This window comes from Stegodyphus dumicola, chromosome 2, assembly GCF_044657685.1.
Source record: "Stegodyphus dumicola isolate Sdum_Otavi_A_Nest chromosome 2, ASM4465768v1".
In the NCBI taxonomy this organism is placed as follows: domain Eukaryota; kingdom Metazoa; phylum Arthropoda; class Arachnida; order Araneae; family Eresidae; genus Stegodyphus; species Stegodyphus dumicola.
This window is the reverse complement of record NC_140769.1, coordinates 214,814,185-214,830,517: the sequence shown is the minus strand read 5'-3', so window position 1 is coordinate 214,830,517 and position 16,333 is coordinate 214,814,185. Positions and strand designations below refer to the sequence as shown.

General features: G+C 36.3%; 1 protein-coding gene across 1 annotated transcript in view; it reads left to right on the top strand.

Moving 5' to 3' along the window:
- The window catches only part of LOC118202842 (uncharacterized), a 41,798-nt gene extending 27,453 nt beyond the window's left edge, over window positions 1-14,345 (top strand). Inside the window, exons 2-4 of the mRNA XM_035375050.2 lie at window positions 2,998-5,120; window positions 8,089-8,343; window positions 12,664-14,345. Coding sequence (XP_035230941.2) covers window positions 2,998-5,120; window positions 8,089-8,343; window positions 12,664-12,871 — 2,586 coding nt within the window. The 3' untranslated portion in view covers window positions 12,872-14,345. The remainder of the gene's footprint in view (window positions 1-2,997; window positions 5,121-8,088; window positions 8,344-12,663) is intronic.
- The last annotated feature ends 1,988 nt before the right edge of the window (window positions 14,346-16,333 follow it).

Here is a 16,333-nt window from a genome sequence, read left to right as displayed (position 1 = left end):
GGCAGTATCTTACTAAAGTTCGTAAAATCACGCTTCGCGCAATAATTCAGCTCTAACACAGGTATCGGTATCTGTAGAAATGTCTTATTATTTTTGTGTGCTTCCAATAATCCATATTCGTAAGTAAAACTGATAAAATTCATTCTAATCGTTATTTCATAACTATCTACACATATGTTGGAAAGTTAATTTTTTTAATCGTGGCAAGTTTCGTATTTCAAAATATCTAGATGACGGCAGTACAGTATTAAGTATTTAGAATAGGAATTTAGGTACTCTCCTATAAACTGTCGTTACCAATGTGTTTAGTTTGCCGAAATGCTTTTTTGAATAAAGCTATGAAGCCTTCTAGGTTACAACAACATTCGAATAAAATTAATACTGATAAAAAGAACAAAGCTTTATTCTGATTTCAAGGACTGGAAAAGGAATAATTAAAATAGCCAAGCATATCAAGTCCTTTTGGCTTGTAGTCTAAACAAGTTGATAAGGAACTATAAGCATCATATTATTTTATTACAACAGGCACTAACCATTTTAAGCTTTGGACTCAATTAATGCCAGAAACGGTGATCATTTTATTAGAGGCACCTAATAGGGGGCCACCCGTTACCTCCTATGAACGGACAGATAATTTTACATCCATGCCTTCTCTGGGGTTCGAACTCGGGCCCTTCCTTACGGCAATCAGAGTCATTAACCATTTTTCTGTACGAGCCTCATATAATACTTAATTATTAATCCAAGAAGCTTAAAGCACACGCAATTGGCGAGATATCAATCTTGCCGGCAGTTAAAGAGATGACAAAAACTATTCTTCATCCTAAGACATCGTTAGATATTATCAGAATAATTCCTTCAAGTAATAATATATAGTATATAATATAAATAACATAATTATAGATAATAGGCAATAATATTTTAATATTTGGTAAAGTTGACTGTTATGGAAGAAGGGCTTCGGAGTTTTTTCTTATGATGGGGGCTGTGGTAACAAAAAAGTTGTGATCCTCTGTACTAAATTGATGCAAATAATTCCGCTGCTTTATCGAAATATCATTCTGTTCCACCATAATTGCAGTCTGTACTTTAAAATTATTAATTTAGTTACTCTTTACCTGTGTAATTGTTCGCTTATCATTTACTCATACATATGCTTACACAGAAGTCAACTTTTACCACATTGTTGTTTACGTTTAGTAGACGAACTACAATTATTTAAAGTCCTTCTACTCATATTTCTAATCAGTTCGCAAATGTAACTGTTGAAAATCATAGTATAATTTACATAATTTTCTCATCGTATATTATCTTCTGTTTCACATTTAGTTCACAATCAGCATATTCATTGTCACTTGAAACTTGCACATTTTGTTGAGAAATGTGAAAATAGGCCTTTACGAGTAAAAAACGTAAAAAAATCATCTGTTCCGCCATCAGAATTCGAATCACGGATCTTCCAATTTTCAAAAAGGTATATTAACCAGTTACTTTCCCCAGAACACACACGGACGAAGTGCAATATAATTTCTTACATTCTACCCCATTTAAATGAACTTGGGCAGAGTCACGAGATCCACTTGACCGGGGCTATTATAGAATAAATGATGCTTTTCGGAAGAAGAAATAGGAAAAAGACAGTAGTGCTGTTGCCGGGATTCGAACCTACCATTTTCCAAGTGCTCGTTGGATGTGCTTAGTATTTACATTAGAAGAACACGCAGGGGGAAGAAGGAGGTAAATCCTTGAAATTTCGCGTGATAATGACACAAGAACCGTTTGATCTGCGCTAATCTGTAGTTAAGAAACGTCTTCCTATAATAAAAAGTCTGCAAAGAGTGCATTTTCCTAATGTAAAAGTTTTCTTTTTTATTTTAAATTAATTCGAATTGACAAAAGAAATATTTACCATTTTCCATGAACTATCATAAAAGTCTTAATAAATGCTGATTAGAATCAAATATGTTGCTAACTAATATGCATGCTGAATAGGCAACTGCCCACCACTGGATTAAAAAAATAACTAATACGCAAACTGTAAGCGAATAAAATTCATAAATGAATAAATGTGTATAAATGCAAATTAATTTTGTACATATTTCTCTCTCCTTTTATTATTATTATTTATTACCTTTCGGAGAGTCGATTATCAAGGGATCAAGGGAAATTGTTGCCTGTATCACCAATGTCGTTATATATTTAACATACTTTTATTTACTTATCCGCAGCTAATTTAAATAATTATTGCAAATTAAACTGAAACATATTAAACAAAGATACATTTATAAAAGTAGCACAAAAAATGGAATGAAAGTGATTTTTTTTCCCTTTATCTTAGCTGAATATTGAACATTTTTCAGCATTTAACACTTACTAAGTAAGAATTAAGGAAACAGAAATTATATTTTTAGTATAGAAAAAAATTGAAATTTTCAACACGAATATGTCGATTGAATTTCTGAATATAAAATGCAGAAAACTTTTACATAATAATTAAAAAATGACTTATTAGTTGGGACTTTGCCATTTTATACTACCAGCTATTTTCGAAATACTATCAGCTATTTTTGAAATATACATAAAAAAAATTAATACTTTTTGTTAGTGTTAAAATGGTCGCCTACTAGCTGCATTACTCCCTCGAGTTCCTTTTCTGCGGTCCGCAAAAATAATTAGAATGCTCTTTGTAATTATTTTCCACGTACATAATGATGCCAGTATATTTTCGCCCGGTACTATACAGTGTGTAGAGATGTGTAGTGAACATGCAGTTTTTCGATAGGCTATAGTTAGCACTGGTGCACTTCTTGCTTTCCGCATGAGACGTAACTGTTCTCACTGACTCACATTTCATCTCGGTATTATTCTCTCTGAAAAATTGCTTATAACTTGATTATTTTGATACAATTAAAGGGGCAGAGGGTTCTTAAAGCAATCAATATTTTACTAAAAGTAAGACAAATTTCCTTAACATTTATTTATTCCTAATATTTCCAGAAATGGACAGCTCCTGTCTTGCTGTTCTCCTTGCTATGCTGCTTTGCACTTCTTGATGGAAAGGAAATAAGTAGAGATAAGAGAGCTATCAAAGGTGGCAGCGGTAGTAAAACTTCAGGAAGCGGTCGTTTCGGCGGGCAGGGTAGTCAGTCCATAGGGACTGGGCATTTTGGTGGCCACGGCGGACACCATGGTGAATGGTGGAGAGAATGGTGGCAAAAATATATTGGTGAAGTAACAGATCCTACAGTCCGTCCTCTCATATATCCAACAGATGAGTATGGAAATAGGGTACCATGCCCTTGCCTTCTACCTGGTACTACACCGGTGCCACCTCAGACAAGGCCGCCTACTAGACCACCAGACAGACCACCTCCTCCCCCTACAAGGCCACCTGTTAGACCTCCACCTCCTACTAGACCCCCAGTAAGGCCACCACCTGTCACCAGACCTCCTCCTCCTCCTCCAACAAGACCTCCAGTAAGACCACCGCCAGTTACCAGACCACCGCCTCCCCCACCTACAAGACCACCAGTAAGACCTCCTCCTCCACCACCACCACCCCCGCCAACACGACCTCCAGTAAGACCGCCCCCAGTTACAAGACCGCCCCCACCCCCTCCGACTAGACCACCAGTTAGACCCCCTCCACCTCCACCACCACCCCCTCCAACAAGACCACCTGTAAGACCACCTCCTCCGCCACCACCTACTAGACCACCAGTAAGGCCACCTCCACCTCCACCCCCAACAAGACCTCCAGTAAGACCACCGCCAGTTACTCGGCCACCTCCACCTCCTCCTACTAGACCTCCAGTAAGACCACCACCAGTTACAAGGCCACCACCACCTCCACCTACTAGACCACCTCCACCACCACCACCTCCAACAAGACCTCCAGTAAGACCACCACCAGTTACAAGACCACCACCGCCCCCACCTACTAGACCGCCAGTGCGACCACCTCCCCCACCAACAAGACCTCCAGTAAGACCACCACCAGTTACAAGGCCGCCACCGCCTCCACCTACTAGACCGCCAGTGCGGCCACCTCCACCTCCAACACCTCCACCTCCAACAAGACCTCCAGTAAGACCACCACCAGTTACAAGGCCACCACCGCCCCCACCTACTAGACCACCAGTGCGACCACCTCCCCCTCCACCACCTCCACCTCCAACAAGACCTCCAGTAAGGCCACCGCCAGTTACAAGGCCACCACCTCCTCCACCTACTAGACCACCGGTGCGTCCTCCTCCTCCTCCACCACCACCCCCTCCTACAAGACCTCCAGTAAGGCCACCTCCAGTTACACGACCACCACCTACTAGACCGCCAGTGAGGCCACCTCCCCCTCCACCACCGCCACCACCAACAAGACCGCCAGTAAGACCACCACCAGTTACAAGGCCACCACGACCCCCACCTACTAGACCACCAGTGCGGCCACCTCCCCCTCCACCATCACCTCCTCCTACTAGACCTCCAGTAAGACCACCACCAGTTACAAGGCCTCCACCACCACCACCTACTAGGCCACCAGTGCGACCGCCTCCACCACCACCTCCAACAAGACCTCCAGTAAGACCACCTCCTCCCCCTCCACCAACAAGGCCACCAGTAAGGCCACCACCACCTCCTCCTCCAACAAGACCACCAGTAAGACCCCCTCCACCACCTCCTCCAACAAGACCTCCAGTAAGACCACCACCAGTTACAAGGCCACCCCCACCTCCCCCTACTAGGCCACCAGTAAGGCCACCCCCTACTAGACCACCTGTAAGACCTCCACCTCCACCTCCCCCAACAAGACCACCAGTAAGACCACCTCCCGCTACAAGGCCACCACCACCTCCTACTAGACCACCGGTAAGGCCTCCACCACCTCCTCCTCCCCCTCCTCCAACAAGACCGCCGGTAAGACCGCCTCCTCCGACACGACCGCCAGTGAGACCACCCCCACCAACAAGGCCTCCAGTTGGCCCACCACCTGAAGAAGACTGCGTTTCTGAAGGGCCACCACAGAAGGTTCCTAGACCAGACAGGCCAAGACCGGATGGATCTATGCCTCCATGTGCATTAGACGGAAGGAACTTTTGTATCCTTACTGACGACTATCCCGCGTAAGTAAATTTAGTTTGATTCAGTATTTAACATTTAAGTTATATAATAATATGCTAATGTGTCATCAGTAATTTGTTTTATTTATTTTTATCAATATTAAAATATTTAAATTATAAATGACTTAGCTACTTTCATGTAATTATCCATAAGATGTTTTTGAAGGAATTTTCTCTTTTTTTTCATCTGTGAAAACTGCATCCCATTTTTGAGAATGCAAAGTACGGGATCGTATATTCCACGACAGTGAATCTAGCTTCCATAATTCTGGCATTAGTACTTTCATTTTTGAAGACAGATATTTAAAACTGTGTTTTATGATGGATCAGCCTAAGAAAATGCCATAGCGAGAAAGGCATTTTGCCAAAAAAAAAAATTAATATTCTAGATATAACAAATTTCTCCTGACATCTACGGCTTGCTTAATGCTACGTACGATTACTGTTTAGTACGAATAATAATGTTTAATACGAATGTCTTGGACATAGTTAACAGCAGACCTGGACGCCAGTGTACTACCTCACGTTCAACAGGTGTTACCCTTCAACAACGTTTTACTATCGTAACGGGTTTCAGGATGAAATGCTCCTTCAGTTTTAAAGCTCAAACAAATTTAAAAGAAGGAATAAGTTGAATACGGCCTTTGCACTTTTGACTACACAATGCTTGCGATGAGTTACTCTGATAATTGATTACTTGAAATGAGCAACATGTCACATAGAAGCTATCTTAATATATTTTATATGCGCGAAAAACTTAAGATGAAGACGGGGAATAAGACTGTTAAGCGTTTTGAAATTTGTTGTCAAACTGATCATTCATCGTTGAGGATGACATAAAAAAATCTAATCTCGTGTTTGCTACCTTATTCATTACTTTGATAAGTTTTTTCTGTACTCTTTTCCTTTAATGAGGAAGCTAGTTCTTTGAGTTATTCATAACGAATGCGAATGTAGAAGTTTTCTTTTATTGAACATTTGAAATGAGAATATGGAATGTCTACTACTTTAGTGCAGATGCAAATATTCCTTGGCGAAATGCTTCTGAAGTAAACATAGGAAGGACGTATGAGTAAATGACATAGATAGATCTTCAGTTACATACATGAACAGATTAGCTATCAGTCAACATTTATATCCTCATATATGCATATTCGTCACAAATACATACTTGCGTATATGTATATGCTTTTACTTATATGTCCTACTTTTAAGAGAAATTGAAACTCCAAGAAAACTTCGTTGCTTAGGCCTGAAATGTCGTACGTGGGTTGGTTATCATGAGAAATGTAAATGATCAAAATTTCAGACAAATAGGATGCCCCAGCAATCAAGCTTGAAGTTTCTTTTGGATAACATAAACAAAAAGAACTATAAAAACCAAACCTCAAACCTTGTACCGATAAAATCAATCGTTGTTGCACTGACAGCACGCAAGCATATCTCGACCACTCGGGCAAGATAGCGGTTAGTGACGCTAACTAGCGTACTAAAGGGCTTGAGTTTGAATTGTGGAGAAGGCATGTATGTTTGTAAATGTACAGTATCTATGCGGCTTGGAAGGCACTCAAAATATACGGCAAGCCGAACGTACTCGAGTGTTTTAGTGGTACGGGAAGAGGGAAGACACTCAAATTCGCTCCTGAGAGCTATTCTTCAAAACTGGAGGGCAAGTGAGCAACCTTGTAGAGACATTAGGTTATTTCAAAGCAGAAGCTGAAAAATGAGCAATGCCCTCCCCGGGATTCGAAACACGGACCTCTTGAATACGAGTCGAGCTTGCTGACCACTACACCACGAAGGCATGATAAAAAGGAAGAAATACCTTATAACCTATATGGTGTTCAAGGCTTATAGCAGCGAGAGACGCAGTCTTGCCTTCCTTGATACAATAAAATTCGTGGGTTTGCCGTGATTACGTCAAACAATTGAGATTAGCCACAACAACAATGGCAACAATCACGTCTCGACAGATATCTAAATAACATTATGAACAACTGGTAATCGCAGCACACATTAAACAAAATACTGATATAATTATGCATAAACTGAAAGAACGAATTGGAGGAGGTTCAACGCATCGACGCAAAGATATTGGAACAAATGCAATCCTGTGAGAACGGGTAGGGAAGACACCTGGGAAGCTCAATGATGAAGAACCATGCAGCAACCTCTGAGGTATTAGTGCGGCAGTGGAGGACAGTGACATCTTGAACCATATCCTGCTAAAACTTTTCTTCAACGATTGTTGCACCAAAGGCTTTTAGGACTGTAGAAGTTTCACATTTTCTACTTACGCTGAGGTCCTTCATCGGCGTAAGAGATTGCGAAGATTAAGAGAATGATTCAGAGTATGAACGGGATTAAATCCTCTTCTAGAGACGAGAGGATCTTCGCTTGTCGATACCACACAAATCGTATGGAAGACTATATTGAAAAGTATCATAGCAACCTTGTTATTAAATGCCTAGATCCCTATCTCCAAAAGCATCCAATCAGTACAGCAGTGTTACAGGAAGGCATAGAAACTGAAGATGCAAAGATTTGAAGGACACAATCGATGTAAAAATATTAATCAATTAATTATCTTCGTTGTCTTTCCTTTTTAAAGGTTTCAGTATTTGTATCTCTTTCTACCGAATCTTCACGCCATAGCTGAAGGCACCACCATAAACATGCACGTGTGTTTTTCTATTTATACGAAGAGTGGCTTTCGCGTCATTTTTTTCTTTAAATTTTATGTAATAAGACACGATAAACACTTTTCCAAAGCTTTGGAACTTCCAAATCATTTTTCTGAAAATGCATAATATTTTTATTCATCACTTTGCATCTTTTTTGGCTTTCAAAACATTTTGCAGAAGAGATATACTTCCTTAAAGTGGTGAAAATCTGCATTACTGTTTCAACATTGAAAGGATAATGAAGATGAGCTTGAGGGGAAAACCTGACTCAATTTTTATTTTTGCAGAGATTTCGTGAACAGAGTGGTGGATAAGAGTATGAGTAAAGTCCGTATAATGTACGAAGAGCTGCAAACGGTTGGTGATCCGGAACTCTTCAAGGACCAATACGGGGACAGTCCTGCTGCCCGTGGTAGCTTCGCTTGTGAAACCGAAGCCAACATTATGAGACCAGGTTGGGCCCAGGAAAGCGTCTCTGGAGACTGGATGGTTATCATTAACACCGATCTCTTCCCCCAGAAAGTCAGGACAGAAAGTTGTAGGTAAGTGAATTTCATTTCAATACTCTAAGTTCAAATGCTTGAAAGGAAAGGATGTTTGGTTAAAAGTTATGTTAAAAAGAGCAATTTCATTACCAGGAAACAGATAAAAAAAACGTGAATAAATTATATAACTGATGCTTGTTATAAAAGCTATTTCAGATCTAAAATAAAAGGACAATACAACGAGTAGTCGCTTTTTTTTGAAACATGGATTTAACTTATTCTCATCACTGAAAACTCTGCATCCGCGTCGTAATGGAGCGGTAGCTATAATGATTCGTTTCATAACTACTCCGACTACATTAAGTTTACAAATTCTTTTAGTAATACTCTTCAGAATGGAAAATAGTGTCTAATTAACAGAAATCAATTAAAAGTAAATATCTAGCGACTGAATATTGTAATATGATTCCTTCTATGCAATTTTGAAATAACATATTTAACCCAAATTCAACTTATCGTTAGTAAAAACGTAGATTACAAAACTCATCATCCTTTACTAAACATATTAGGTTTTTCAAAAATATTAAACTAATAATTATGTCTTGGACAATTTGTTGCATGCAAATGGTTCCAGTTTATTGATTGATAGAGGGAAAACAAAAGAAAAAACGAAATGTGATAACAGGTCATGAGACATGTTTGAACAGTTTAAGTTTCCGTTATGATCCTTTAAAATACTTTTCTATTAGTAAATAACTTTTTATTTAAGTACTAACGGAAGTACATGATGCCAGTTAAATTATATTGAGAGTAATGTATCTAACAACAAATATTGAGAGTAATGTATCTAACAACAGAGAGAGCGATACCGCTGTAATCCTTCTCTGATATCGATGCAAAAAATACGATTCATAATCATACATTTTTCAGTTTGATGCGATATAGCCCACATAAAAAATTCCGATATAAAAATAAACTAATTCTCTCTCTTTCTAATCAAATGGTCGTAAAAGCTCAAGTTCCATCCATTATTTCACTCTGTATTCAATTTTAGTGGGTTTAATATGGCCAAAAAATTTATCATAATTGATCAGAAATCAATAACGCGAATAAGCAAACAAACACACAAGCAGGCATTCTGCTTTATATACATAGATTTTGTAAAACTGACAAATTTTTGATAAACAAACTCTACAATTTGAAAGCGAGCAGTAGCAACACTTTCCCAAATAAAGCATTTTGATCTCCAAAGCGCGACACTGTCGCCACTCAGAAAAATGAGTGAGCAAAATTAGTCTTTACAGAGTTTTTAATTAATATTTCGGCTGATTAAAGTCGTACGAAAATGGGAACAATCGAAATGGTTTCCCATGGATTTTTGGAATTGGGAATAATGTACTTAATGTTTGGGAATGCTATTTTTATTTCATTGTTAAAGTTAGAAAATTTTTATTAACAAACTCTACGATTTGAAAGCGAGCAGTGACAGCACTTCTCAAAATAAAGCTGATTTTTATCTTCAGCGTGCAAGACTGTTGCTACTCGGAAAAATGAGGAAAGTTAAGGTTTAAAGAGTTTTTAATTAATATCTCTCATTTTTAGCTCTTTTTTGGGGGGAGTGGACGTCGACCTTTCTCATGACCCAGAAAAGAATTGTAGAAAGTTTGTAGACGATAGCTATAGTAGTTACTGAGTTAATCGCGAACAAACACACAAAGAGACATTCTTCTTTAAATATATATAGATTCTACGTTATAAAAATTCTTAAATGCAATAAATAACTGGTCCAAACTGTAAATTATCAAAATTATGGAACATACTCGAATTTCATAGACCTTTTGGTGGTAGGAGGTCGAAAACACTAATTCTAGGTCATATTAAAATCGATTTCATAAAATAAAAAATTTTTGAAACGTTTAGCATAGCTTTTTTTTAGCAGGAATCTGAAACTCCTTATATCTCCACCTTTTTTGATAAAAAGAAAAGTTATCAGGACTAGTATTTCTTCTTATCTGCTTTGCGAACATGAAGTGTCTTGACGAGATGAAGAGTCTGACTACAAACTATGTCCTATGGAGTGTAAAAGAGACGATAAGATGAGAAGGGTTTAATTGCTCTTTATTCTCTACGATATTACAGGCGTTCCCGCACTTCGGGATACAAAGACCAGCTACTTGTGGTCTGAACGTAAAAATATAAGAACTACTGACTGACTAAATATAAATAAGAGCTAACTTTGAATACTTTACACAGATGACTAACACTAAGGTTGGTCTTTTAGATTATTACGTATGTAGGACGCAAACTGCGGAAAACTACAATACGTCTTAGATATCAAGAGGACTAAACCTCTGGCCTTAAAGGCGGACAGCAACTGATTGAAAGCTCGTGTGAAATACAATGGCAAAGAGGCTCACTTTCTCTCCATCTAACTCTGTTCTTGGCGAAACGCCACTACTTAAATACTTAAGCGTTAGCAAGTACAATTTGCATAAACAATTTAACGCGTTTATTCTGGCCGGAAATTGAAAATAAGAGAGAACAGTAAAGTTTTAAACCAAAATAAACGTTAGTCAAACTTAAGATCCTTACAAAGTTTCTTTTAAAAATTAGGTTCTAAACTTTATATTTTCGGCTTATAATCATTTTAAAACAATTTTTAACTGTCGATTAAAAAAATTAATCTTAACTCAAATAATTTTGATTCTTAAGAAAAAAAGTTTTTTTAAGAGAACGACTTTTTTTTCCCTGCTGACCTAGCGTAAAATTTTCGTGAACTATTTTTAAACACCCAGCACATCGCATTGTAACAAAAACGTCAGTTTCCTTTCATCATCATAAAGCACTCTTCAAAGCTCTTTAAAATATTTACTTTGACAAATAACATAAAAGGAATTACAAACAAATACATTACAGCCTCCAGGTGGATTGCATAACTGTTTTGCTATCGCGCTTAAAGAAAACAGCGCAATCGTTCTTTTCTATCCACCAACAAAGGCACAATTCAAATTCAAACCTTAGGGGGAAAGGAGAAAATTCCCTTCGGCGAGTTCATCTTCAGAGTGAGGGGAGAAAAGTTATACAGCTTTTTGATTAGTTAAAACATGTAATTCGTCTTAGGAAAGAAGGATTTAATTATGAAACCACTGAATTACGCAGAGTTTATTCACATTTTCAAAATGACATTTTCTTTCCTGAAAATGAAATAACAGCAAAATTACTTTTTCTTTCCTGTAGAAGAAATAACAGTTTCTAGATTTCAAATGATCCTCTTCTCTCAGACAGCTAAAATCTGGTCAGAATAATGCAAAATTAGTTTAAAGGAATAGTATTGCTTTCTTATTGTTCCAATAAGGTGACCCTTTTTTTATATGAAAAATTTCTGAATAATCCTTCGTATATGAAATAATCATAACTGCAACATATCAAGATGTTGTAAGGATCTTAAGTTTTACTAACGTTTATTTTATTTTAAATCTTTACTATCACTTCTTATTTTCTACTTCCGGCCAGAATTATAAGCGTGAAGGAGTTTATGCAAAGTTGTCTGGCGAACGCCAAGTATTTAAGTGTGGCCTTTTTGCCAAGCAGAAGAGAGGAAGCCGTGAGTTCGAAGCAGGCCGCTTACCTTAGAAGTTACGCAGTTGCTACTTTGCCTTCCAGGCCAGAGGTTTTAATCCTCTTGATAAATTAAACGTATTGTAGTGTTCACAGTCTCTGTGCTACATACGCTTCCTGTTATTATAAGGCCAATCTTATTCTAAAGTTAAATTAGAGTTTAGTTTTATTTTGATATCTTTTAAGTTAGACCCCGAGTGGAGGGTCATTGTATTCCGAAGTACGGAAGTCATTGTATATAAAGAGAAAAATAAAGGGTTTTGTATACCCTTCGTCTGTATCCTGTCTACTTACTACAATTAGTGAACATAGCTTTAGTAAGCTCTCTGTTCTAGTCAGGTCATTGTATGTTTCCGAAGAAGGTTAGAAGAAACATTGAACCTGATAATGTGACATACTCGTCGCAGTGTTATCCATAAAAATAAAAGGCTCCATATATCTTTATGAACGGAAATGAGGGAAAAGACGTTCATTTGAAGTGCATTCCGTTTCTTTTGAACAGGAACATGAGAATTTTTCGTAGCCAATATCTGAATATTATGATAGTTTATGGTTCAGCCCAAATGAAATGCTGCTTTGTCGGTAACTACTAAACTGGAAATAAGACAAAATCGCGTCATGCAATGCTTCCTACACGATGATTAGAAAAATCCGCATCAAAGATAGTAGAAAACCTTCTGCCGATTTAGCGTTTAATGCATCTTATGTTCTTAAAATATTGCCAGCAATATAGACTATAGCATGTATTTTTATTTCCAGGCGTCCCAACGAGCCTTGCTCTTTCATATCTCCGTTCTATGACTCAACGTGCCAACAAAGATACAGTTTGCATCGTCTGCTTGCTGTGTACCCTCACGACCCCAACCGTAGCCCCGTTGTTGCGCTCTTCAAGTTCCCAGCTGGATGTTCTTGCCGAGTGGATCCCATTCGAAAGAATGACATCGAACAGAGGAAAATCAAACGATAAAAAATAGAAATAAGCAATCAGATAAGTGAATTGCATGGAACTTAATACAAATGAAGCAGGAATAGTGGCAAAGACGAACACATTTGGAAAAGACTCTTAGTTTTTGAAAGGTGCTAATCGTTGAGTAACGGACTAATAACCATTTCACTGTCCTTTACACAGAGATTTTGTTGGAAGAATAGACTTTTTAACCTGTAAATACAACTACGAGCTTCCATTATCAGAAGAATTTTATTAATAGAAATGGAGATTTAAATACTTTTTGTTTATATTTATCTGTAAAGTACGATGTCTAAGCTGCCATAAAATTAAATTCAAATTGCCAATTATGATAATAATGAGACCAAGGATTTTGTAGCATTTACTTTGTAACTGGTATTAAATGAAGACGCTGGTAAGTCAAAAAATCGACAGGGAACGTACGGGAAACTTTTATTTGCCCATTAACATCATATCTTTTAGAAAATTATATAAATTTTACACATATTAATTATGACCATTATGATCTCTTTACTAACGCACATTTATATTTCCTTTCGTCTTAGAACAGAATAATGAAATTGTAAAAACAATTTAAAGTGCTGCAAATTGTCTAAAAGCAAAAGATTAGTATAAATTATTTTCATATCAGAATTTATTACATTTGTTATTAATTTTATAATTTCATATTAGAGATTTTGAAAGCAATTTTTAACATTTTATGGCTATATTTGTGTTCATATTATACCTTAAAATTTAAATGAATTTAGAAGGACTTTCTTAAATTAAAAAAAAAAAAATTCTTCTAACATTTGACACACTGTAAAGTATTCTGTCAGTATTAAAGACATCTGTCTGTTCAATAATGTCAGTATTACTATACTTCCACTGAAAGGTATCTGTCAGTAATTATAATCAGGAGTAAGAAATAGTAAAGAAAATGTATAGATAAGAATAAAGAGTTGCAGAATCTCTTTCTGAATTGAAAGAGAATTAACGTCTGTAGATTGTGCGAGCACAGCAGGAATCAGTATTGGAGCTTTCATTTGTAGATATATATGATAGGAACGTTTTGTTATGTATGAGTGTCTATAGATATTTAAGTTCAGCATTAATATTGATTTCTGGTTCTTAAATAATGTAAATACTTCAGATACTACAGCCTCAAATATCAGGTATTCCAGTCACATAAAGTGAAAAATTTGATAACTGTAATTTTGAGCAAGGAATTGTTTTATCTTTTATTTATGTTCTAGGAACAATTAAAATCTAAAGCAATTAAATTAAGCTTAAAATATTTGTAATATAATAATTACAATGTTAAGCATTTTAAAGCTAATAGATCGAGAAAAACAATGTAAAGCAGCATCTGTTATCAAAACAAAAGCATTTACTGTAAATAATATTTTGTGGAAAATTTGCTATCGTAAGAAATATTCCTCTATGACTTTTTGTACTTTTCCTTTCAAAATAAAAGAACTGTTTTTAAGTCTTGCTTATCGGATATCATTTTTGGGCCTAATGTAAAACAGTAAGCTACTAAACCCAATGCTTTAGGAAAACATGTATATTTATATTTTATCATTGATAAACACACAATCATTTACGAAAGTTCTTAGATATTTAAAGTTTAATTAAAGGTAAATATTAAAGCGTTTACCATACTAATATATTCTAATGTGTTAGTTTAACTGCGAAATTTTGAAATTTTTTATGAACGTGTTAAAGCAATACTCTCAAGTTAATCATTAACCATTATAAAAGCACACATTCTAATTGAAAATACATAAATATGATCTAATAAAAAGAAAGAAGAAACATTTTTGTGAAAAAAGCATTCATCTGTCTGCTGCCGAAAACACAATAGTAGTGAGCATTGAAATCTTTATATTTACTTTATTAAAGAAATTGCTTCAAAAAGCAAGCTTACAACCTTGCGATTCCTAAAAAACATCACAATTTCAACAAAAACAATTTTTTATCTTATATAATATGTATTAAATGTTTATAAAATACTGTCTAGACACCAAATAATAAGCGTTTTAGCAGCTTTATAGTGGTTTTAAAATTTTTTTTAATCTATTAAAAAGCTGATGGCATAGTCACAGTGACTAGTCGGTGGCCACATTAAGCAGCGAGCCTCTGGTTCTTCATTGAGTTTCTCAAATTTTTAATGAAAGAAACGTCTCGTTAAGCACTGGAACGCAGCAATGCGTATTTTCATCATAAACCTTATTTTCTCGGAGAGTTTTCTTTGTTAAATGTCAAATAATTCAGTTTCTTTGCAAGCCGTGGAATTTTGACTGCCGATATATTACGCTATTATATTGTCACCCTATTCGACTGTAAATGATAAAATTCCTTGAGCATTAAACCATTTTCGGCAGGGCATCAGACATCGGAACTAAGGATTATATTTATGACTATCGCATATAAATTTATTTAAAAAAAAATAGCTAATCTTCCTTTTATTTTACGCAAACGGCCAAATACACAACGATTTTTGTGTCAAATGAAAGTATTATTACAAAAAATTAATAAATCTAAAATGTTAATACGAGTAACTATTTTAAGAAGATATTTTCTGTTTCATAGGCTTTTATTTGATGTAAACTATAATCCCAATAGCAATAAGGTCTTATTGTGGGAAACAAATACAGTATCCTCTGGAATGGATTTAACTTTGTTTTCACGTTGATATTTTTTGCATATAAACATGTAAACAAGTCTACTCGGGATCAAGTTTTGAAGGGACAACGGTTAGATTGACATTCTGTTAAAAAAAACTACATGAACTAATAAAAAGTCAGCTATACAGGAAGTACAAATGTAATTTGAAGAGACATGCAAATGACTACAGTTTCAACAACAATAACGTCATGGGACCCATTCAATGACGATTTATAGAGCATACCGTACACCATTTGAAAAGAGAGCTGTCTGCACTAAAGGCGAAAAATTTCTGCTTTGATACTACGCGGTGTGTACAAAGATGCCTTTCAGCTCGTATAGTATTACAAACATTTGTTTGATTAAGAGAGTGGTTTGTTTGAATAACCAGACAGATGACAGGTGAGAGCAGGGTCCGGACACCTGGGTGGCTTTCACTGACTATTCGGGTATCATCCGGATACCGCAACTCTCCAGAAAAACATTGCGAAACAGGGCCAGAATTTGGCATATTGGAAGACAGACGTACTGCAGATTCTTACAATAACCAATGCTTATTATACAATATATGACAATATAGAGATACTTTACATCAAAAAGTGGTGTTAATATGTTGAATTACGACAGTAGTAATACATCGCTATACATTGTGCATTTATAGTGCACTCGATATATTAATACGTCTAATAATAAAATTTCTCTACAGACATATTGCAGAGCAGTACCAGTGCAAATTATGCAACTTATAATTGTATACATTACACATTAATAATGCATGCATACATACATAACATAAAAGGTGCACTCGATATA